The sequence below is a fragment of the Rhinolophus ferrumequinum genome, chromosome 21 (genome assembly GCF_004115265.2).
Source record: "Rhinolophus ferrumequinum isolate MPI-CBG mRhiFer1 chromosome 21, mRhiFer1_v1.p, whole genome shotgun sequence".
Taxonomy (NCBI): Eukaryota; Metazoa; Chordata; class Mammalia; order Chiroptera; family Rhinolophidae; genus Rhinolophus; species Rhinolophus ferrumequinum.
In genome coordinates, this window is record NC_046304.1 from 41,925,738 (window position 1) to 41,952,120 (window position 26,383).

Below are 26,383 nucleotides of genomic sequence, written 5' to 3' on the forward strand. Positions count from 1 at the left end.
TCTATTTTTCCTTGCAGTTCTGTCACATTCCTCACACCACTGGCCCTCTAGTCCAGAAAGGATTTCCCTTTCCTCAGAAATTTATATATCCCTTCAGCTATAGCTGCTAGTAGTGAAATAGGCTTACCTGGGGGCAGAGCTGGAAGAGAAAGGTAAAAAGAGAAAAAAGCCAGGAGATTTCCCCCGTTCTCTCAATCCCGTATGGAATCTCCCTCCCCCATCCCATTCATACTCTAACCAGAAAGAAAAGATTGTCTTACGTGTATGTCTTCCTGTTTGTCCCGGTGTGCAGTTCCATGATTTGGATTTCCTTTGAGTTCAGGCTGGGAGTTTGGGGAAATAAAAAACAACAGGAAATGTACCACTAAATTGGTTGTCCTTCGAGTTCTGGTTTCCTTCCACAATTTGCCTGCTGTTATTTACTTTTCAGAGTCCTCAGATTGTTGCTCCATATTGTTTCTAGGGTTTTCAGTTACATTCAGGGACTTTAGTTACATCATTTAAGGTGGAGTGTGCTTACTCCATCTTAACCCAGAACCAGAACCCTTTCATTTCATTATATTTTGTATTTTCCTGTCTGGAGAGATGATATTCAAAATATTTAATAATTAGTATGCCATAAATATCAACCAACCAGAACAGACACCAGTCTGTTCAGAACAAACACTAAGTTTAAACAATTGATACGACTATATAGGTGCATAATGTCTGATAAACTGCCCTACCTGATTGTGGACACAGTTTCTATTTAATGTCTCTTCTCCAATAGTAAAAGCAGACATGTAAGGTAAGATGTCTGGTGAGTTGTCTTATCCTTTGAACATGAGTGCTCTCTCCTGTTTGTTAACTAGCTAGATCAGCCTCTGATCTATCACTCAGGTACAATGAATTCTGATTCAAACATAACCCACACTCACTGCTCTAGTTTAGGGGCAGAGACCTCTTTTGTCTTCTGCTTGTCAAATGTAGGAGATGGGAGACGGCCAGACTACTTGTACTGAATGAGATCCCACCCCACTCATTTAGATTACTGCCCCTTGGCACTTCTTTCTCCTTGTATCTCTTGTTTCTGTGCTTAAAACAGACCTGGAAACACTCTCATCTTTCACAGTTATCCTCCTACACATGCTCTGGGCTATAATTTCCTCAGTCCACTTACATCTAGTCTCTGTCTCCCATGGATTTCTTAACATATCTCCTCAATTATGTTTTTTTTGTTTTGTTTTATAATGCTTTAAGAATTTGTTCTTTTAAAAATACATTTGCTGTTATTTCTACACCACCTATGTTGTTATTTTAGTCTGAACTACCATCATTTTTTCTTTACTACTGTAATAGTGTCCTAACTTATTATTTCCATTCTTGACAACACATAGTCTATTGTCCATTTGATAGCTATAGTGCTCTTATCAAAACAAATCATGTATTTCCCCAAACTTGAAAAATATTTCTCCAGTGGCTTCCTATCACATTCAGAATAAACTCCAAAGTATTTATCATTTCTTACATGATCCTGCCTGAGTTTTTCTTTTCCTAATACTCTAACTCCACGTCCTCCCAACTGCTCCATTATTTATTCTGTTTCATCTATGCTGGCCCTTTTGCTTTAACATATTAAGAGTGTTTTCTTTGCAAGGCCTCTACACTTTGTCTTTCTGAAGAAAGGGCTATAGATTTCTGCTTAGGTCAAAGACCATCCTACCTAAATACCCAGCCTTAACCTTCACAGTATTTATCACTGCCTGAAATCAGTTATTTATTTACTTGTTTATTGTTGTCTCAGCTACTAGAAAATAGGTTTCATTTGAGCAGAGATTGTATCTTGTTCACCACTGTAGCCCTAGAACACTTGTATATAAAAATTTGGCAGTATTTACTGAATGGAAGAATGAGCATATGTCTAGCACTTAGTGTGCTTGAGAAGGTATATGGCTGTGCCCTGGCCACATATTGATCCAATATTCACTTATATTACTTATATCATAGAAAAAGTAAAGCAGTGTGAGAAATTTCTTGAATGTAGGTAACTTGTCAGGCTGTTAACTATCTATTGAATTTGTGAAATGAGGCTCTTGAAATATGACTGTAAAATTGTGCCGGTTTAACCCCAGTATGACCTTCTAAAGTTGGATGGTTATTTTCTGCTTTCCAATATAGCATATTGTATATAATTGAGATATTATTTGCTATATTTGGTCTTACTTATTGGATTTCTATTTTTCATAGTAATCTAGGGATTCATTAATAGTAGGATCTTTGCGGGCGGCCAGTTGGCTCAGTTGGTTAGAGTGCATAACACCCAGGTCGCTGGTTCAATTCCCACATGGGCCAGTGTGAGCTGTGCCCTCCATAGCTAAAGTGAAAACAGTGGCTTGACTTGGAACTGAGCTGCGCCCTCCACAACTAGATTGAAGACAACAACATGACTTGGAGCTGATGGGTCCTGGAAAAACACACTGCTCCCCAATATTCCCCAATAATAAGTGGAAAAAAAAAGTAGGATCTTTGCATCTAGCACATTGCCAGTGTCTTGCATTTAGCCATCAAACTGATGACAGAAGCTCATCAATTCTAAGAATTCTGGTTCTATATTTTGGGAATCATGGGTTACTTCATCAGAATTGTTTTTTGTTGTACTAGCTCCATTTTTTGCATCAAATGATTTTTTTCATTAGAGGTCATCTATACATAAATTGAATTTATTTGATTCTAGATATTAAAGAAGTGCATGAGCCAATGTAATATGGTTGAAACCCAATTTTGATGTACTTTTACAAAGATCACATTATGCAGGCATTAGGTTCTGATATACAAGGTGTATTCGTATAATAATGCTCATGACTAGCTCATTCTGGAAGACTGGGAAAGTGTTTGGCTTTGCATGACTCCCATTATTTACAGCCAGTTTTATTTGATTAGTATATGCTGGTATGTCTATAGTAATTACTAAAATGTCAAATATGCTATCTTCTGATTCTTTTGGGGGGGGGCGGAAGGGGAACAGGGCTTTATTGGGGAAATGTGTGTACTTCCAGGAATTTTTTCCTAGTCAAGTTGTTGTCCTTTCAGTCTTAGTTGTGGAGGGTGCAGCTCAGCTCCAGGTCCAGTTGCTGTTGCTAGTTGCAGGGGGCGCAGCCCACCATCCCCTGCAGGAGTCGAACCGGCAACCTTGTGGTTGAGAGGACGCGCTCCAACCAACTGAGCCATCTGGGAGCTCAGCGGCAGCTCAGCTCAAGGTGCCATGTTCAACCTTAGTTGCAGGGGGTGGAGCCCACCAGGATGGGACTCGAGGAGTTGAACCGGCAACCTTGTGGTTGAGAGCCCACTGGCCCACGTGGGAATCGAACCAGCAGCCTTTGGAGTTAGGAGCACGGAGCTCCAACCACCTGAGCCACCTGGCTGGCCCTATCTTCTGATTCTTTTTCTGTCCTCATAAATATGTAAAATACTTAGTATTGAGATGTTCATGCTCTTGAAACATACAAAAATTTTTCTTTAGTCTGGTAAGTTACAAAGATTTCTTTATTAAGCCAACAGTGTTTTATTATACAGAATGATAAGGAAAATTATTTAACATCCATTGTATAATTTCTTTATCTCAGTGTAAGAGTATGTCTGGTATAGTGGCATCACTAATGTATAGAATTATTTTGTTGTATTAATAGTTTATCATTATGATAAAAAATCATTTAGCTTTCAACATAGATTGCTTTAGAAATAAAGAAAATAAACATAACATGTACTAATACATATATGCCAGGCTCTGGGCTAAGTACTTTCACATAATGTTCATTTATTTCTCAGAATTGTACCATGAAGTAGGTACTATTTTTAGTAGGAAAATGTTTCAGGTTTTATAGTGATCTGCGCCCAAAGTTTCATTCAAATCAGCTTTGATAGCGGCATGTATTTAGAGCCTTTCCATTCCGATATTTGAAATACGAATTTGTTGGTGGTTGGATAAGACTTGGAAGAAAGATCTACCCTTAAATGATAAATCCTTCTGAAGTATCTTTATTTCTAGTCCTATATTTCTTCAGATACTGAAGTTTTTGTTGTTTATTCTTTGTGTAGCACTCTTTTTCCATAAAATTAAACTTGAAATTGACCCTCTAACCAACTTTTTATTATCTTGGGATGCTAGGGGCGTGTCACTGAACTCACACTGACATACACAAAGTTATGTGTGTATTAGTTTAAATATTTTAATGAAGGGTCATAAATAGTTGGATAACAAAGGATGAGGAAGGAACCTGTTAGTAAAGCCTGGGGTAAAGTTATTATTGAGCAAATACATTTTTTGTTCTGTTTCATTTGAGGTGCAGGTTGATTTAGTAAGTTTTATTCCTAGTGAGAGATTGAGAAGCTGGTTCCCACAAGGGGGCAGACTTAGACAACTTGAAAACCGTCACACTATGAACAATATTTATTTTAAATTCGTAGTTGATTTATTAAAAAGGAAGGGTAAATTACCAGGAGCTAGAAATGAATAGAGAGAGAACTGGCTGACCACCCCATGAATGGTACCGTATATTGGGGTTATGCATCTACCTCTTCCCTGGTACATGCAGCATGCTTGGCTGTTGACGGGTGGGACCCCAGCAATGGCTATAGTCAGATTGGCCTTGGTGAGTGGAAGTTCATATTGCCGAGCCCATGTATATCCATCCCTGCTCCCATGGCCTCTTTGTTAATGAGCCCATTGGGCAAGGATAGAGCAGCTGGGTAAAGAGATTGACCGAATCCTCTAAACAGGTCATCCTATTTACTGGGTTATTATTAATAGCATCTTCTCTACAGTTTGCTCTTTGGTAAGCATTCAGATGGGACATAAATTATGTCATACTCGGCTCTTTCAAAGAGGCCTATCCGTATACCTCATCCTCCAATTTACTTGTCATCCGTTTTCTAATCATTCACTCCAAATCCCTGAATATCCAGTCATACCATTAAACACTGTCCACCAGTCAGTATAGAACGTATCTCTGTCACCTCTCGCTTCCAGGCAAAATGAACAACTGGGTACCCTGTCTCAGATTTCTGCCACTGGAAGGGTGTCCTTCGCCACTGTCCTTCACGCCTACCCCAGAGTGGGGCTGTAGTGTTGTTGTTATCTGTGTGTTATCATGTAGAGCTCTCAGTAAACAGGCCTCGTTTTCCCCCTCCTGCAACTATGTCTGTATCCAGATCAAGTGATAAGAGGAGAAAGAAGAAAAAAGACTATGAGGATTTGTTTCACACCATTACGGTCACAGTTCATGGGGTCAGAGAAAAAGATTGCCTTCTCTCAGAGTTTAGGTACTTGCCCATTCACCGCTACCATCTCTGTGCTGCTGCTGTCATAGAATTGCCTGGAGACTGGGATAGAGGCGAAAGGGGAAAAAAGAGGATTTCCACTAGTTTCTGAGACCAGTAAGGGCCCGCTTTCTTGCTCCTCACCAGAATGGGAGAGATTTTCTTGGAGCTTTTTCTTACCTGGTATACACTTACGAGTTTTGAGCTGCCTTTGAGTCTAGGCTAGGCAATACCAGGGGAAAAAACATGGTAAACTTACCACCACTTCAGTGGAACTATATATATTCTGTACTTCTTTCCCAATCTGCTCGTTACTATTTATTTTCACAGTCCTCAGATAGCTACTCTGTGCATCCTTTTTTGTTTGTTTTTACGTTTGTATATTTACATTAAAAAATAGATTTTGTATTTTAGAGTAGTTTAGGTTCACAGTAAGATTGACTGGAAAGTACAGAGAATCCCTGTATGCCTCATGCACCCACACTTGTACAGCCTCCCCCACTGTTAACAGCCTGCACCACAGTGGTACACGTGTTACAATCAATGAACCTACATTGACACATCATTATCACCCAAAGTCCATACTTTACATTAGGGCTCACTCTTGGTGTTATATGGGTTTTGACAAATGTATAATGACATGTATCTACCATTACAGTATCATGCAGAATAGTTTCACTGCCCTAGAAATCCTCTGTGCTCTTGACTATTCATCCCTCTCTGCCCCAGTCCCTGGAAACCACTGATCTTTTTACTGTTTCCATAGCTTTGCATTTTCCAGAATGTTAATACAGTTGGAATTATATAGCACATACCTCTTTCTGATTGGCTTCTTTCGCTTAGTATTACCTTTAAGGTTACTCTGTGTCTTTTCATGGTGTGATGGCTCATTCTTTTTAGCACTCCATTGTCTGGATGCCACACAGTTTATCCATTCACCTACTGAAGGGCATCCTGGTTGTGTCCAAGTTTGACCGTGATGAATAAAGCTGCTGTCAACATCCATGTGCAGGTTTTTGTGTGAATGTAAGGTTTCAACTCATTTGGGTAAATACCGAGAAGCTCAAATTGCTGGATTGTAAGGTAAAAGAGTGTTTAGTTCTTTAAGAAACTGCCAAACTGTCTTCCAAAGTGAATTGACCATTTTGCATTTCCATCAGCAGGGAATGAGAGTTCCTTTTTGTTCTACATCCTTGCCAGCATTTGATGTTGTTATGTTTTGGATTTTGGCCATTCTTATAGGTGTGTAGTGGTATCTCGTTGTTTTAATTTGCAGTTCTTTAATGACATATACTATCGAATATCTTTTCATATACTTATTTGCCACCTATATACTTTCTTTGGTGAGGTGTCTTCAGATCTTTTGCCTGTGCTTTACATTTTCTTGTTGTTGAGTTTGTGTATTTTGGATAATAGCTCTTTATCAAATGTGTCTTTTGCAAATATTTTCTCCCAGTCTGAGTCTTTTCTTAATTCTTGACAGTGTCTTTCACAGAGAAGTTTTAAATTTTAATGCAGTCTAGCTTATCAGTTAGTTCTGTCAGGGATCATGCCTGTAGGGTTGTATCTGAAAAGCGACTGCCGTATCCAAGGTCATACAGATTTTCTCCTATGTTATCTTCCAGGAGTTTTATACTTTTACGTGTTATATTTAGGTGTGTGACACGTATTGAGTTATAATTGTTTTGTGACGGGCATAAAGTCTGTTTCTAGATTCATTTTTTTGAATGTGGATGTCCAGTTGTCCCAGCACCATTTGTTGAAAAGACTATCTTTTCTCCATTGTATTGCCACTTCGCTCCTTTGTCAAAGTTCTGTTGACTGTGGGTCTATTTCTGGGCTCTCTATTCTGTTCCATGGATCTGTTTGTTCATTTCTTCACAGTACCACACTGCCTTTCTTACTGTTGCTTTATAGTAAGTCTGGCAGTTCAGTAGTGTCAGCCCTCCATCTTTGTTCTTCTTCTTCAGATATTGAGTTGACTATTCTATGTCTTTTGCCTCTCCATGTAAACATTAGAATCAGTTTGTTGATATCAACAAAATAGCTACCTGGGATTTAATTGGGATTGCATTGAATCTAATAAATCAGGTTGGGAAGAACCAACATTTTGACAATACTAAATCTTCCTATCCATGAACACAGACTCTCTCTGCATCTATTTAGAGCTTAGATTTCTTTCATTAGAGTTTTGTAGTTTTTCTCATATGTATCTTGTACATAGTTTGTTAGAATTATACCTAAGTATTTAAATTCACAGTTTGATAATTCCATCATCCCTGCCATATCTAGGTCTGGTTCTGATGTATGTTTGTCTCTTCAAATTGTGTGTTTTGCTTTTTAGTACACCTTGTAAGTTTCTGCTGTGTGACAGGTATTCTGCTTTGTTAAAAGGGCACATGCTAAACTGGGTAAAAAGAAGTGTGGTAAAAGTAATGGAATGGTAAGGCACGCAGGAGGGGAAGCATTCTATAGGTCTAAGATCTGGTCTCAGTCTTTCAGTAAGCCTGTGCTCCTGTACTGTGCGCTTCACCTGTACTTCTCAGTTGGGGTTTTTTCCCTCCCTTTTAGGAAACTGGAAGTGAGCTCTATGTATTCTTTCAAGGGTTTATATTTGTATTCACTGGGCAAGGGAAGTTGGAATAGGCTTATCCTGCCTCTCAAACTAATCATGTTTTTTATATATCCTTGCTGTATCCTTGCTATATTCTTGCTGGTATTTGTAAAACACTCATGATTTGTGTCTTTATATTAATTCTGTTATGTAGAACAGGGAAAATTTGGGGCTGAAGCCTTTCCCACGTTGTATATATTCGTGTTCCCTCTCCAGTGTGAATTCTCATGTCTGTAAAGTCTAAAGGGACCATTAAAGCCGTTCTCACATTCGTTACACGTATACGGTTTTTCTTCTCTGTGTGTGCTCACTTTTTTCCCATGGTATGAGTAACTTATAAAAACGTACCCACAGTCATTGCATTCATAGACTTTCTTCCCAGGATGTACTCATGTGTTCAGTGAGATTAAATACAGTCCCTTTTGAAAGCTTTTCTGACTTCATTATAGTCATAGTGTTTCTTTCTTGTGTGTATTCACATAGGCATTGTGAGCTTAATGTTCCTACTGAAGGCTTTTTCTCAGTCATTCCCTTGTGGAGTTTCTCCCCAGTCTGGATGGATGCTCAGATGAGCAGTAAATGAGTGATCCCACTGAAGGTTTTGCTGTAAGTCTTTGTGTTCATAGAGTTTCTTCCCAGTATTCTCTGTGCACCACAAGACTAGAGATGTTTCTAAAGAACTTTCCGCATTGATTACATTAATAAAGTTTGTCTGCAGTGTGAGATCTCATGTACATTTTGAGGATGACTATAGACCAAATGCTCTTGTGCTCTAAAATTATTTGAAGAGTTTCTTTTCATTTTGACATCTCCCATGTTTCTAATGGGGATAATGGTTACTGAAGCTTTCTTACCATTCTTACATTCATGATTTGTCTCTGATTTCTCTCTTGCAAAACAAGATCAGTGCTCCTTCTAAAGGCTTTTTCACATAGAATTCATCTCACTAAGATTCCCTTCAATTTGCATCTTATTGATGCAAACAGTAGGGAAAAGCTGAATTTTCCCTCTCTGATACCTGCTCTCACTGCTTTTCTTCAACTCTGTGTCGAGATCCTAGCCAGTGCATTAAAGACTTTAAGGAAAGATGTTCTATGCTGAGACCATGCTTGAGAAGAGAACACTGACAGAATATGCTAGGGCAGAGCATCCCAGGCAGATGGAAGGGCCAGATCTGGGCCCCCGCAGCAGACTAGAGGCCTGAGTCAGCTGTGCCACCCCTGCCCACCCAGAGGCTGCCCCAGTACCAGAGGTTTCAATCAGGCTGAGGGGCAAGAGCAATAAACAAGCTAGAGAAAAAAATCCCTATTGTTATGATGCTTTCATTCTAGAGGAGTGAGACAAATAAAAAAAGCAGGTAATTTCAGGTAATAAGTGCTATCAAGAAAATAAAACAGGATTATGTGATAGAGAATGAAAGGTGGAGAAGAGTGGAGGATAACTTTAGGCTAGATCAGTCCACGTAGGCCTTCCTGAGGAGGTGACATCTGAGCTAGGACCGTATAAAGACAAAGGAGAGCCAATTTTGCAAAGATCCTGGGACTGAGCATTTTAGGTAGAAGAAACAGGCAAAGGTCATAAATTGGGAATAAATTTGGCCAGATCAAGGAACTGAAAGGCCAGTGTGACAGAAGCATTGTGAATTGACGACGGAAGTGGGAAGTGATGAAGTCAGAGAAATTGGGAGGTTTGATGAGGTCAGAGAATTAAGTAGGTGGGACCAGATCGTGTAGAGCCTTATAGACTATAGTAAGGATTTTGGTTTCTATCTTCTGCTTCTAATTTTGTGATTCTGTATTAATTATTAAACTTTCTCTGACTCATTTTTTGATTAATACATGAACTTGTGAGAATGGTGCAGACTCAGAGTGGAATAAATCTTGCCTTGAAACAACATTAGAAATAATCTAGGCCAAACCTCCGTGTTTCAGAAATGTATGAAAGCACCTTGACAAATTATGCATTGTTATTATGTACAATATGTTTGACATGATTACACTTGTTTTTGGGGCTAGTTTATCACCTATACTATTTTTTTCTCCATACTTTTTTTATTTTTCTCTATACTTTTAAAAAGTAGACTTTCATTGAAATAAAACCTGCAATCAGAAAAGTTTGAAAATCATAAATGTACATACAGTAAGCATATTATCACAAAGTTCTTTAGGACTTTTTAAGTCAGGTTTACTGAAGTTTATATACAATAAAATTTGCCCCTCTTAAGTATATAGTACCATGAATTTTTACAAACATAGATGGTCAGGTAATTACCAGTAAAACCAAGTATAGTTTATTTTCATCATCATATAAAGTTCCATCATGCCCTTTTGTAGTCAGTCCCTTTCCCCCCAACTCCAGTCCTTGTCAACTGTTACTATAATATTTTTCAGAATATTCTATAAATGAAACCATACAGTGTGTAGTCTTTTGATTCTGGCTCTTTATGCTTTAATGCTCTTGAGGTTCATTCTTTTTTTTTTTAATTTCTTTTTGCATATGTCAGTAGTTTATTGCCAAGTAATATTCAATTGTATGGACAGAGGGTGCCAAAAAAACATATACACATTTTAAGAAAGGGAAACTGTATTAAAATTGTAATACTCTATATATACCGATAATAAATGATGAATACAAGTCATGCTTGACTTCTGCAATTACAAGAGGTGCTCAAAGTGGTTACCATCAGTGTCCAGACACTTCTAATTTCAGTGAACTGCTGCTTGAGCAACGTTGACCAAAATGTCCACTTGTATACCTTTTTTTGGCACTCCCGGTATATCCCACAATTTGTTGACCCATTCACAGTTGATGGACTTTTGGGTAGTTTCCAGTTTGGGGAGATTATGAATAAGTCTACTCTTTGAATGAGGGGGAGCAATGTGTCTTCATTTTTGGGGGTAAATGTCTAAGTATTGGATTGCTGGGTCATATGGTAAGTTTATATTTAAAATGTCGAACTGTTTCCCAAAGTTGTACATAATGTTTGGTATTTCATCAGCAATATGTAAGTGTTCTAGTTCATCCTTCCTAGCACTTGGTTTTGTTAGCTTAATTTTAGCCATTTCACTTGGTGTGTAGTGACATCTTCTAATTTGTAGTTCCCTGATGATTAGTGATGTTGAGTATCTTTTCACGTGCTTATCTGACATACATATCTCTTACTTTGTGTAGTGTCTGTTCAAATCTTTAGCCTATTTTTTAAATTGGGGTAGTTTCTTGTTACTAAATTAAGAGAGTTCTTATATTCTAAATAACAGTTCTTAATCAGATATGTAGTTTACAAATATGTCTCTCAGTTGGTACTGGTTTTTCATTTTGTAACAGTATGTTTTGAAGAGTTAGAATTTTAAGTTTTTGTGATTTCCAGCTTACCAGTTTTTCTTATATGGGTCATCTTTTTTTGGGTCCATTGTAAAAAAAATTTTGCCTGACACAGAGTCACACAGATTTTTCTCCTATGTTTTTTTCTAGAAGTTTTGTGATTTTAGGCTTTACATTAATGTCTGTGATCCATTTCAATTTGATTGTCATATGTGGTGAAGGTATAGGTTGATGTTTTTCATGTGGATATGTAATTGTTCCAAATCTGTTTGTTGTAAAGATTATCTTTTTGACATTGAGTTGCCCTTGCACCTTTGTCAAAATTTAGTTGACTATATTTTTGTGAGTCTTTTTCTGGACTCTCTAGTCTGTTCCATTGATTGGGTGTCCATTCTTTTGCCAATCCGTATACTCTTTGGATTATTGTCTTTTACATTTAGTCTTGAAATTAAGTACTGTGAGACTCCAGAGTTTTTCTTTGTTCAAAATTGTTTTGTCTGTCCTGAGTTCTTTTGTCTTTACATACAAATTTTAAAATCGGTTTGTTGATTTCTACCAAAAAAAACGGCCTACTGAGTTTACATTGGGATTGTTTCAAACCCATAGATTGAGGAGAATTAACATCATGATAAGGAATCTTCAGACCCACAAACTCAGTATATCTCTCCTTTTAGGTCTTTTATTTCTTTCATCATGTTTTATAGTTTTCAGCCTACAAATATTACACTATTGTACATATTTTGTTAGATTTATTTCTAATTATTTCATGTTTTTAATAGCACTAGTTTAATAATACTGGTTTTTTACATTTTTATTTTCCAAGTGGTCATTGCTAATATATAAAAAGACACTTGATTCTTGTATATTGACTCTAATCTTTGAGTTTGCCTAACTTTGAGTTTGCTTAACTCAAATTCTATGAAGAATTTTCTTCGTAGGCCATCATGCTGTCTTTTTACACTTCTCTTGGCCTGTTTCCTGCCTAATGGATGTACTTGTTATGAGACTATTACCAAGTAACAGAGTGGTTGGTATAAGCCTTGATTTAAAAGGACGTTTGGAATAATTTAGGCAAAATCCCTTTGTTTCAGAAATATGTAAGAGCTCTTTGACTTTAGGGACTAGTTTATCACCATGCTATGTTTTGTTTTATTTTTCTGTGTACTTTAAAAAAAATAAAATTGTACTGAATTATAACATGTAAACTGAAAAATTTGCAAATCAGATATATAGTTCAGTGAATTATCATGCTGGTGGTTTTTGATTTATAAGTGTTATTTGTGGTTATTTATATAACATGAAAAATTAGAAGGCAGTTCTCTAGGTATTGCCTTAGGCTAAGGAATTTTTTATTAACTTAAACTTTAATATTAATAATCATGTATTAAATATAAGACTAGTGATGACTGAAATTTTTATTGAATCATTACTACTCCTAACCTTCCTTTTATGTGCATATACTTGATATCTCTGTCCTTTCTTAGTTCAACTTTTGAATATCTAATCATCAGGTGTCCAGCATAACTGAATTTTTCCTGCCAAATTAGCAGTTTATTTTATTCTGCCGTATCTCTATCACATTATTTCAGTAACTTTTATTTGGTTGATGGAAGCAGGAAGCATGTTAGGGAGAAAAAAGATAGAAAATAAAGATTGAGTAATTTGGATTACCAGTAAATATTATCCGATATGCTTGGTAAATTGGATTCCCAATTTTTCACTTACTTCCTGTTATAAAATTATACATTCATTCCTTTTGCTGTGCAACTTTTCAGTAGTTCCCACTAAAGGGTGCCAGCTGGAGTGTCTTAGTGTGCTCCTCTGATTTGACTTGGCCTTCTGCATTCCTGTGACCTACCAGGAAAAGAGTATTCCCCATGTATTCACTGCCTCTTTGGTGACTAGGCTCAATATCATTGACACTTCAGAATAGTTCTGAACCTGATAGCCCAGCTTAGATCAGCTGACCTATAGTCAGCCTGCAGATATCATGAGCATAAAGGTAACGTTGTTGTAGACTACTGAGATTTTGAGGTTGCTATTTACCCGAGAAAGATTGACTAATACAGTCAAATTCTGTGAACACTTACCAGCACTTTTCTTTAGTTGAAACATATACTTTTAGTTTTTTTTCTTAGTGTCAATGAGTTCAAGCTCAATTTATGGGACAGAGAAGATGGAGGAAAATATTTTTAAGCAGAAAAGTAAACTAGGCCATCCAGACTGGACTAATTGCAGTATTATTCCTTAAGGAGTATTATTGGATTCTAAAATTATCAGCTAAGTTTTAACATTGGAACACTTCAAGTGAAAAGAGGAGCTTCACTAAATCAAATGTATTCTTCTAGATATATTGCTTTTAAAAAATCTAATGCTGATTTTGCTCAATAAAAGGATTACTCAGTGAATTATACTAATGGCATGCCTCTTTGTTTATAAACCTGTAAAATAATATAATTCCACATAAATCAGTCTCAAGTTTATTCATGAAAGCCCAAAGATTAGAAATCTTTATGAGAGAAAGAAACTTGAAAAATAGGTCTAAGATATATAATATCCATCTGATCCCAGAACCAGAGAGAGGAAAAAGAACAGTTGGAAGAGAAGGATTTGTCAGCATAGTAAACGAAAGCATCCAGAGTCTAAGGAGAAGGAAAAAGTTAAGACATATCCTGGTAAACTTTCTAAAATCCAAGGATTAAGTAGTAATCCAGATTTCTACCAACAGAAGTTTTGGGGAAAGGTAATAGTGGTCTGGACTATGGTAGTGGTAGGAGAAATGGAGAGAACGTGCAGATGTGAAATTTATTTTAGGGTGATAATCTGCAGAACTGCTGTGTTTGTTGCAAAGGGATGTGTCGGGAAGAAATTAACAAAGATTACTAGGCTTCTGGTTTGAATAAATATGTATGGTATATATCAACATAAAATTTTTTCAAAGTTCACCATTTTAAACATTTTAAAGTGTACAATTCAGTGGCTTTTAGTACATTTACAATGTTGTGCATCCATCACCCCAAAAGGAAACCCTGTGCCTTCAAGCAGTCTCTCCCCGTTCCTCCCTCCTTGTAGTTCCTGGCAACCACTAGTTTACTTTCTCGCTGGATTTAACTGTTCTGAACATTTCCTATAAATGGAATCTTACAACATGTGACCTTTGGGTCTGGCGTCTTTCACTTAGCATGATGTTTTCAAGATTTATCATGAAAACTATCTGTGTAGCATGAAGCAGACCATAATTCTTTTTATTGCTAAATAATATTCCATTGTATAGATATGCCACATTTTGTTTATGTATTCACCAGTTAATGACATTGTTTCCACTTTTTGGCTATTAAGGTAAGTTTTAATAGAGAAAGAAGAATCTTTTCTCACCAGCTCTTTTGTTTCATCCTCTTCTAACAGGTGGCATCTCCACAGAAAGCGACTGTGCTTTTGAGCCAGACTACGCCGTCCCACCACTTCCAGTGAGTGAAGGTATGCAGCACATTCGGATTATGGAGGGCATGTCTCGCTCTCTTCCATCCTCCCCCTTACTCACACATCAGTCTATCAGTGTTCGGCTCCAACCTGTGAAGAAGTTAACTGGTAAGGACTTTACCTAAATTTAGTATGTTTAACAGGAAACCTAACAGTATGACACTTTAGGTCGTTATCAGATATGTTTATGTGCATCTTTAGATTTTTCCGTTTTGGCGTTCCCAATGTCACAGACTCTTGGAGCTCCTACTGATTTTAATTTAGGGAATTAGAATAGTACTCAGTTTGACAGATTGATATATTTATTTGCTAAATGATCCATCTGTTGTGGACATATTTTTCTAGGCTTTCAAGAAATTTCAGGTTTTGCCAGAATACACTGTTGTTCTGATTCCATTTATCAGCTTGCTCACGTCAGATTAACAGATGGAGATATTATAATTTTAGGATAATAAGAGCTTCATAGTTCAGCAAAGGTGCATCAGTCATATTTTTGCCTGAAATCCTGATTTGTATATTTCGTATCTATTTTTAAAAGATTTAGATATTTTTCTCTCCATTGTACATTCCTCAAACTTCTTAGGATAACTTACTATCATTCATAAATTGTGGATTGCACTGCCTTTAATATGATCTCAGAATATGTATTACCCATTCAGATCAAGTTGTTAGGTGTGAAACTGTGTCTTTAGTAAATGAACTTTTATTCTTTTACGCTTTTTCAGGGAAGAAATTTTAGTATGTTGAATGATACTCTTGTGTGAAAATATGGGTCACTTTGTTAGATTTCTTTTAACATTATCAATTTATATCCTATGTCAGTAAGTTGACTAGTATTGATGGGTTACGAGTGCATGGAGGCAAAAAATTAAGTCATTCCCAAAGGATATATTGACCACTTCCGACGTGTCTAGCATTGAGCTAGACAGTGGGAAGGTTTGTTTGTCATATGACAATTTTAAAGAAAATAAGAGAAGAGAGGGGAAAATGGAATTTTTACTCTTCCATCTATTTCAAATGAAACTTTTACAATATTTATAATTTTCATTAAAATAATAGTACTTCTTTATTCTGTACTTTCATAAAGCATAAGTCATGCCTCTTATATTGCTTATTTTTTTAGGCACCTTCAAGTAACTGTGTGAAAATCTACTTTGATTCTTGGATCATTAGATAAAAATCATTAAAATAGTAACATTTTACTGAAATACTTACTTCCTTCTGATATCTAAAAATAGAATAAATTTTATGTGATTGGGCTTGAATAAAATTTTATTGCTTAGAAATCTTCCCTTTTTCTTGCAGTTTAAGGTATTATTGATTACTGAAAATAAGGCATAACCAAATCTGATGGCTTTCAAGTGGTGTGCCTCATTTTACCACACTCTTTGTAAGAAATAGCAAGGCAAGTTCATTTTCCTTGTAGAGGTTAGCTGGATTGCCTGAGGTTTTGGAGATACCATGTTTCCCTGAAAATAAAATCTAACCAGAAAATAAGCCCTAGCATGATTTCTCAGGATGACATCCCCAGAACATAAGCCCTAATGCGTCTTTCGGAGCAAACCTTAATGTAAGACCCGGTCTTACTTTTAGGGAAACATGGTACCACTTTTCTATCCCATTTGCCTGCCCAGTTTGATCTTCAACTTAAATAGGGAACCTTTATTAAAAGATAAATATGTTTAGTAACAAAGACAGTAACACGTCAGACACCACAGAGGTCTATACAGGGAAGCAGTAATAAGAGGTATACTTGGTTAATTGCATGTATGAACTATTCAGTTTTAACTTTACAGTGTTTGAAGTATATGTATCCTGTCAAATAGTTTTGTTGAAGAGACTGTCAAGGGCCTAAGAATTTAGAAATTGAGAATGCATTTTTAAATCTCTGAATGAAAGAAATCTGTGTTCTGAAGGAGGATATTGTGAAAATTTCTCTGTGGCCTATTTTCTGCCAATTGAAGCAGATAAGAATTTTCTGATTTAACATGGAATGAAATTACTTTGAAAGTTAAAGTAAAAACTTAGATTGTTTACCAGTTATCTTTACTTTCCTAATTATATTTTGTTATGAATAAATAAAAAGAAAGTTGAATGGAGAAAGATTAGCTGACCATAAGGAAATGTCTTCCAGAGAGTGGTTCTTAACAAAATGCATTAATTTAATCTGGCCATTAGTGCTACACTTACTAATTTAGCTATTTCCATGCATTTAAACCTCCAAGTGCCTATATTCCTTGTATTCATATTACCAGACAAATAAATAAGTAGAGCTAGAGTGGTCGTTCTCTTTTCTTTCTGACATTCTAATATTTTGTCCGTTGTCTCTGCTATAGTCAAGGTAGTTTGCTTTGTTATTCTTCTGTGCTTTTTACTTCATCGTTCAACAGATAATTTGTTTAGGGCCTACAGTATGTCAGGCACTGCTCTAGACACAATTAAGAGAGTAGTGGAAAAGACAATTATTTTAAGGCCCCTGACTTCAAGGTTTTTATAGTCCAGTTAGGAGAGAGACTGATGATAAATGTATAACCAATAAATAAATACTTCTATTTTAGAGGTTGCCCAGTACTATGAAGATAATAAAGTAAGAAATAGGATAGAGACTGGGGTGGAGGTAGGATTTCTTTCTATGGAATGATCAAAGAGAGTCAGAGGTGATATTTGAACTAAAGTATCAATAACAAAAAGAAGCCATCCGTGGGAAGATCTGGGATCAGAGCCTTCCAGGCAGAGGGAACACCCAGTACAAAAGTCCTGAAGCAGAAAGCAGCATCAGCATGTTCAAGGAATTGATAGAAAGCAAGCGTGGTTTCAGCAGAATAAGTCAGAGGAGAGGGTTCTAGAAAATAGTTGAGGAGGTAGGCAGACGTCAGTTTTTAGGGTCCTGGTAAGGAGCCTGCTCTGTAGGATTAGGCTGAAATGGGAAGTAATATGATCTGATTTACCTTTTAATCAGATCTTGTTGGCAAGTGTATAGAGAATGGAGTGTGAGGGACTAGAGTGTCCTGTGTTTGTTAACCTCGTACAAGTTTTCCTGATCTTTAAATAGATCTTTAACTTCTAACAAGTTAAAGAGTGGTGGAAAAAACAATCTTTTTTTGTTTATTTTATCTTGTAAAATATATAATGAAGGTTAACTTTTTCCTATCATTATATAACCTTTGTACTCTTTAGCATATTTATTTTAGTCCTTCACACAGGTATATATGAAGACCCATTTGCAGAAATAGGTTCAGTCCATTTCCAAATACTTTGACTTATTTTCGGTCTTCAGGGAATGAGAATAGGGAAGGGCCTGCTCAAGAATGAAGACATATAATTTGGAGCTTGAAAACTAATTTTTAAATAAATATATACATTTTAAAAGTAACATACATATATGCACATATTTAAATAAATGTATTTTAAATAAATAGATATACACACAATATTTAAATAAATATATATTTTAAATAAATATATATACATATATGCACACATACACACACATATACATACATACCTCACTCTATTCAATACAAAAACATGTTAATGCAGTGAAAGTGGTTAAGAGAAGCAGGCTCTGTGGTCGTACAGCTTGAGTTTGTAATCCAACTCTGAGAAAGTCACTTCACTACTGTGTGGTTCTGTTTTTTCATCTGTAAAAAGGATAAAAATACATCCTACCTCACGAGTAGTCACGCCTACCTATTGATGATAATCTCATTGTTTAATGCTTGTTTAAAACTGTTTGGCAAATATTAAGTGCTCAGAATGTGTTAGCTGTTATTGTTAACAAAATTTGTTCAAATTTGGTGTGACGTTATTAAAATTATTTTTAACATCAGATACCAATTTGAAACTTTAAAACTTTACATGTTTTAACGGTCATACTTTTTAATGAGTGATAGTAGTAATGATTGTAATTCTTATTTGAATGCCTACTGTAACATACACATATTAGCTCATGTATTCTTCACCTGTGTCTCCATATTACAGATGAGTAAATTAAGTCTTAGGTAAAATGTCTTGCTCAGAATAAGGTAACTAGGAAACTATCAGAGCCAAGGTTACTACCCAGGCCCTTAAACTCCAAATTTGTCCAATTTGTCCAAAATTGAGGATTAGAGAAGTTAGCTAACTCACTCAAGGCTTCTGATATATCGACTAAGACCTTTTTATTCCAAGTAGTAGAAGATAAAGCTAAATGGTTCAAGCAATAAAGGGAAATTAGAAGTCGTTGAGGTTGGGCAAGCCTCAAGGTCAACTTGGCTTAGTTGGACATTGCTGTGCATTAAGGGAGACGTAGAAGAAAGAGTGTAAAGACGACATACCATTGCCCCAGTTATTTCTGGGAATGGGATTGCTACAGTTCTCTAGATTCTTATTCACTGCTCTTTCCAAGATGTTTTTGTCCATAATATCATAAAGCCCTTCAGCATACTTCTTAAAATATAGATAATTAGGAATGCCAAACAGTTCATCCATTCAACACTTACTGAATTTATACTGTTTGGCTATTATGTGCACTGTAAGTTTTGTAAAAGTTAAATTTTGAGTTTTCACACTATTGGTAGGGGTATAAATTGGTGCAATAATGTACATAATCCTTGATGCACACAGCGATTTTGTTGCCGAGAGTTTATTTTATAAATAAATTTGAACAAGTTTGAAATGTATGTGTGTGTATAAAGAGAGGTGCCAAAAAAAGTATACACATTTTAAAAAAGGAAAAAACTATTAAAATTGTAATACTCAATACATAATGATAATAAAAGATGAATACTTCTGCAATTTCAAGAGGTGCTCAAAGTGGTTTCCATCGCATCCAGACATGTCTGATCATGGCGAACTACTGCTTGAGCAACGTTGACCAAAGTGTCCACTTGTATACATTTTTTTGGAGGGGCACCCCCGGTATATAGTATTGTTTATATAGTAAAAATGAAAATCTATTTATCAGTAATAGTAATCCCTTTGTATTTTAAAATAATATACACATACAAACATACACACATGCATACATTTGGTAGTGGTGTGGAGATACAGTAACTTTAACTCAAAAGTGGGAGAGGGATAATTAATTTTGTTGTATACCTTTATATAGTGTTTGTATTTTTTACCACATTAAAATCCAAAATCTTATGAGGCAGTATAACAAAATGGACCCTGACTGCCATTTCTTTATTGTGTAAACTTGTGCAAATTTGTTATAAGTCTCTGCCTTTTAGTTTCCTTGTTTCTAAAATAAGGATAATAATAATATATACTTACAAGACTAGTAAGAGAAGTGGATGAGTTGGTACGTGTAAGCTCATAAGAGTGTCTGACACAGAGTAAGTAGTCAATAAGTGTTCATTACAATTATAATTGTAGAAGGGATTTGTGTGACTTTCACCTGTGTCAAATATGAGTCCTGAGCCTTTGGAAAATGACCTTCCAGTAATTTTTTTTAACTGCCTTAAGTAACGCCTCTACTTTTCTGAGGAGTAATCTTCAAATGCTGATGTCACATGGATTATTATCTAGTCTTTGGGAAAACAGTTTTGGCCTGATTTAAGAAGTATTTACCAATAGATTGGAATGACCATGTGGAAGCCAATTTAGATGGTAAATTAGTCACAATAACCAATCTGATCATGCTGCAGCCTAGTTATTTCAGATGCTCGCTATAGCCAAAATATTATTTTCATCATGGATAAAATGGAATCATTGACTTGTTTCTGAGACATCCTAGGGAAATCATGGAGAGCTATTTTGACATTTAAAAAAAGCCTATGCATTATGTTAGTCTACATAGTGTGATATATTTTAGTGTACTTATGGTATGTTCTTCACATAAGAATAATTATCTTGCAATTTTTGGAAACAGTGGAATTCATGATATACTTCAGCGAATATTAGAAAAAAATACACAGGATTGCTGTAAAGATTAAATAAGATTTTTTAAACATAGAACCTAGCATGTAATAAATATTGAATGAATGTTACTTTTCATCTCATTTTTATCTTGCATAAAATAGAAACATAGTCTTGAGAAAATTATTGAAAAACCACTTTGAAAATATAAAGATCCTAGAGACTGTCAGTCCACATAGTCTGATTTATTTCAGTGTGTTCATGATATCGTAGCATGAGTAAATATCTTGCATTTTTAGAAAAAATATTAGAATTCAAGATGTATTAGAGTGAATTTTATTAAATAAAAACACATGGTAAATGTGTGGTAGTCTAAGCTCCCATCAGTCCTAAGTCACATATTTCCATTTTACTTTCCGTAAGGATAAAGTATCTTACAATTTTTTTTTAAGGCAAAATGAGCAAATGTGTATGAAGACTTTTCAGCTCTTTGGAATAATAGTACTAATTAAACTAGATCTGGACCTCATTCCTATACTGTTTCTAAGATTATGCTGTTGTAAACTCCAAGGTTTACTCATTGGTAGGAGGGGCTCCCATTGCTGGCCCTGCAGTCTTCCAAACCAAAAGTAGAGAACATTCTAATATTTAATTCAATTTAGATAATTTCAGTTATCATGAGTCAATAGTGTTAAAGAAAACCAGAGCCAGACTGTAATTAAAGTGGTAAAAGAGGGATTTTACTCAGGAACTATTAGGGAAAAAGAGACCTCAGTATAGAACTGGTCTCAATTCTGAATATAGTAAAGACAGCTAAGGATTTATAGCCAAGGCGACAGGTGGGGAGGGCTGCAGTGGATGGAAAATTACTAAGAGGAGACATCAAGGGTAGGGGGATTGTTGCTAAACCAATTGAACAGAATTCTTGCTGAAGGAAGGCCAGGGCAGTCAGATATCAAGAAGTCTCACTAAACTGACTTAGCAGGATTGTTGTGGCAGCTAGGCTAGGCTGCAGAGGATAAGGCCCAAGGATGAAGCATAGTGGAAAAGAGGGCTAGAAGGAGCCTGACAAAGTTTAGTCAAGGAGAAAGTCTTTGTCAGTGTGTATATTTTTGAGCACTTAAATGTCAACATATATCATCAAATAAAGAATCCTTTTGTGATGTTTACACACACTGGATTTAGATAGTGCCATACTGGTCAACAGTCCAGGCTTTCCGGTAGGTCAAAGAACCATGTTAAAATTTCACACTCATCCATTTGTAAGCCATATGTCTGAACAGATTAACTCTTTTTGACCTTTTGTTCTTTATATGTAAGGAAGAATATAGGGCTGAGAGGAATACAGAAATATTTGTAGAGAGTTTCCCTATGTACCTAGCACTTATTATATCAAACATATCATTTCACAGTTAATTTCTTTTTAAATATCATTATCCTTACCACCATTAAGCTCTATAATATTTAATACTATACCCTGGATATTATCTCAATATTTAAAAACTAAAAGAAAATATACATTTACTTGTCAGAAAATTACATAGGCTAACCTGTTTTGCTTTAGATGAAATTATATCACCTTATTGTGATCAACTCATTTATTTGAAACCCCAGTTAATAATTATTTCTTTGTTTAATAAATAAAATTTTTCATAGATAAAATCTTTCAAATTGAAAATCTACATGGGGAAAATAATAAAACGAATCCTAACAGGTGAAAAAGTTAGCAATCACTTGGTTAATAATCTCTGATATCCTGTGGGGAAAGAAGAAATTTTTATCTACCCTTCTAGGTTCTTTTGGCTGGTCTAATTAAATCTACATGAGACAGATAAACAAGAGAAAATAACCAAATTTAATTACATACTTATGTATGGGAACTCCACATATATGAGTCAGACCCCACATACAAGAAAGGTTTAGAGACAGAAAGGTAAAATGGGGTATATATGGCATGCTGTGCCTGAGGTAAGAGTTTTGGCGATTCAGAGGGGAGGAAGATCATTCACAGGACGATAAGAGCAGATGTTCAGTAATTATAAATTTGTCCTGCCCTATAGATAGGTCATAAAAAGCTATTTCTGGTAATAATTTATTATGGGCAAGACCCCCAATTTAGATTCTTCTAGGTAGTTAAGGGAGGGGTAGAACTTTCTTCTGAACCCACAGGGCCTCAGTTGCCTTCCGCTTAAAATAATCCACATGCCAAAGTGGCACATTTTTGGGAGGCCTGTTCTGGACCCCTAAATCCCTTTTGGCTAGAATGTGGTGGTTCTAAGAGTCAGATATTACTTTTAAACGTGGTAAATACCATGAAGGTTACAGAAAAAAATCCTTCTTTGTCCTTTCTTCTTCTTTGACCTTTCCCGGAAAACTCACCATGATTTTTATGTCACAGTTCCTAGGAAGTTTATTTTTAGACCCTGTCTTCCCTACTTGCTTATCTGCCCACCTGCTATGGAATGTGAGCAGTTCACAGTGTGTCAGGTGTTGAATATAAAGACTAAATATTGGTCATCAGAAATACTTCTCATTCACAAAGCATCATGAAAGGCAAATAAGTAAGTATCCATGATTCAGAAGAAATCCTCTGAGTGACTCTCTAAACAGGAAGTAAATTATAGTATGGGATTATATAATGCTTAGCACTGAATATACATTCTTGTCATGATAATAGAACTTATTATAATGTTAAACCGTATTTTTTCCTCTCTATAGAAAATTATGTGCCCAAATTAATTGACATATTCATCCCATAAAAGTAATAAATATGTGGCATGACAGACTACTCCCTCACTGGTGAGCATTTTAAACACCAGAGGGCAGAGTGTTCCAAAGGACATTTTTATTTTAAATACATCATTTCATTGTCATTCATTCTTTCATGTCATTGGCTGCATTTAAAAAAGAAAAAGAAATATGGCCATGTTGGAATCATCTAAGTGTATGAATGATCTCTCTCTTGTTTAGACATCATAATGAGTAGTGCTCTTGTGTATACCGGACTTGGTTGAATCACCATGTTTTCCCTCCTTTTCGATGAAAGTGTATAATTCTGGCTTCTGAAACTGATTATTTTACAAAGTTAAGTTATATATACATCTGTATCATTTAGGGAACTTCATAAATTCAGATTTTTTTAATGATTTAAGTGGGAGAAAGGAGATGTATCTATTTTGTAGCTCAGTATCCCCTTTTATGTTAGCAGTACAGATTCTTGAAGAGCCACTTGCCAGCTAAATGATCTTTTTCAAATGTTGAGATTATAATTTAGAGGTGGCATCACACATTTGGGGAAATTTTATTCAGGGGTTAGGATAATTTTCATTTATCCTCAGAAATCCCTTAAATATCATTCATTAAACAGAAATACTGCTTCTCAGTATGTCCAACCCTTCCAATTTATCCTACTCTTTTATTGACCACAAGATGAATTCTTATTTAAGAATATATATCTTTTTCTCTTCTCTATTAGTTATTATTGTTGCAAATTGAAGTCTTGATTTGGAGCAGTAACAATTCCTAGGAAAGGAAAAATCCCACATTAGAAATCTGGCCAAAGCTTATATTGACCCTTTCTTACTTTTGTGAGAACAGTGATTTCATATATTCACCTCCTCCTTAGTATTACCCTACCTTTAAGCACTGTAGAGGTTAGCCCTGATAATTACTCCTTAGAGAAAGCTTATAAAGGGGAAACATTGGAAAAAGAATGAAAATAAAAATAGTATAAAACTCTGTAAGTTTTAGAATGGTTTACCTAAGTTAATCATAAGTCAGTTAAAAATTAGTGGCCAGGGGAATAGTTTAGCCCCTTAAATCTCTCTCTTCCCACATCTTAAGTTCAACCCAACTTTTCAAAAACAAAAACAAAACCAAACCTATATACTTTGTATTTTAAAGTACCTTAGCCATGTGTCATCCCAGTCAGCTTGTACAGAGCATAAGCAGCATGAAAATGTAAGCCAGTGGAAAAAAATGTCCAAGTTTGTATGTTTTACAGAATTCTTCTAGAATCTCTCTAATGCATGGATAAGTTGAACTTGACCTGGGGAAGAGGTGAACTTGCCCTCTTTTTTTTTTAAGGGACTGAGTTACTGGTATTCTAAAAGTCGCAACTAAAGAGAATTTCCCTCAGAAATAACCACTGGAGCAAGACAATATTTGATTTAAAAAGTTTACTAGATAGAAGAGATTACACTCTCAAGGAAATAGAGAACTGAGTTGTGCTGTCCATGGAATTTTCATATTTAACATAAATGCTTATTTTTAGGTTTGCCTGACAGTTTTCTAGTTAGATGAAATAAAAAGATCATTTGAAACAAATTTCACACTTTACATGTTCTTTAGAAATTGCTTATACTTCTTTGTCTCCTAGTTATCATTTTTAAAAGACATTTATAAGTTATGGTGAGGTAGAATTACTTTTACATAATTGTGTTAAATAGGTCTTTAACACTAGTCCATAGCATCTGTTTACTACATTGGAACATGAAATAGCTCCTTGCAACAAATACGTGCAGTGCGATGAGTCCAAATAGTCAATCAAACATAAAAAGTAGCTTGAAAAAATATTTACTCTTTCCAGCCATGTTCCATCTGTTGAGTTATATTGAAATTCATTTCCCCTTTTAATCGTTGCTATTTTGCTTATGTAGGTATTTTTTAAATAACATAAAATTTTAGAATTTCAAGCCTTTACATTATTTTATTTTATTTCCACAATTGCCTTAGAAAGTAGAAAATATGTTATTACCCGTAGTTTACTGATGATGAATTTGAGGGTTGGAATTAAGTGATTTACCTAGGGTTATATCTAGTAAGCAAGTGAGCCGTTATTACAAATACAGTCAGAAGACTAGTCGAGTGCATATTCTTCCTATGACATTGCAGTCCTTTTTATTCACATTTTATAGAGGTTATCATCATATGGAGATTAATATATCATAAACCTATGACTAACAAATACATAATTATGCCAGAATTATTAGTATAGTGACAGTGCTATCCCATAAGAGAACAATGTGATAAATTAACCTAATTGTTTTGCTTTACTTTGTATCGGAGTATTGTATTAAATACATGGTGAGAGGAAAGAAACATACATTGATATGATACTGAACAGTTCCATGTAGAACTTCCCTGTCTAAATAGATAAATAGCACCAGTGGTATTCATCATGCTTCAGAAGCCTACTGAAAATTTTTTTTCTGTACAAGACAGTTCAGAGTCATGCCTAGAATACTGCAGAGAGAGTACCACTATCACTGCTAAATCCATGCATTAACACTTTCCTTAGCTTTCCTTTCTCCCATGATTCTTTTTTGAAGCTATCCTGCTGTCCACTGGAAGGGAAGGTACTCTTCTGGATTCCTGGGAGGTTAGGAGAAACTATGACAACAGAAAGGTTCTCCAAGCCCAGTGGGGAAGGGCCTCCAGAAACTTAGGATGGAAAGGTAACTCTGTGAATAACACAAGGTATGAGCGTTGATCATGAGTGAAGGCTATGCGCATTTTCAGGGAAGTTACTGTCTTCAACCTGTCTGCATCTAGAAGGAATACCAGAGGTAGTATGTCTCTCTTTGAAGTGGACACCATTGCTACTATATTAGTCAGTCATTGATGGTTCTGCATGCAGTTTTGGTATCTGATGCTACCATCTGAATGAAAGGCATTTAATCAGGTGTTTAATATCTCTAAGTATTTAAAAATAAATTTTCTGCTATCTTACATTCTAGACAGTTTCTTACTTATCACTGTCTAATTTTACCATTTAATCCAATAAATTATGACGATAATGCAGGTACATAATAGCTTGCTAAAGTATTATTA

General features: G+C 35.6%; 1 protein-coding gene across 9 annotated transcripts in view; it reads left to right on the forward strand.

The window, feature by feature from the left end:
• TANC2 (tetratricopeptide repeat, ankyrin repeat and coiled-coil containing 2) overlaps window positions 1–26,383 on the forward strand; it is a 283,842-nt gene that overhangs the window by 85,565 nt on the left and 171,894 nt on the right. For 6 of the 9 annotated variants that reach the window (XR_004421261.1, XM_033089675.1, XM_033089678.1 and 3 more), the window contains one exon: window positions 14,636–14,818. Coding sequence is in view for 8 of the 9 variants with exons in the window: in XM_033089675.1 (XP_032945566.1) it covers window positions 14,636–14,818 (183 nt within the window). In the remaining variant the exon portion in view is untranslated. The remainder of the gene's footprint in view (window positions 1–14,635; window positions 14,819–26,383) is intronic. The other 3 variants (XM_033089679.1, XM_033089682.1, XM_033089683.1) reach the window with 1 other exon arrangement.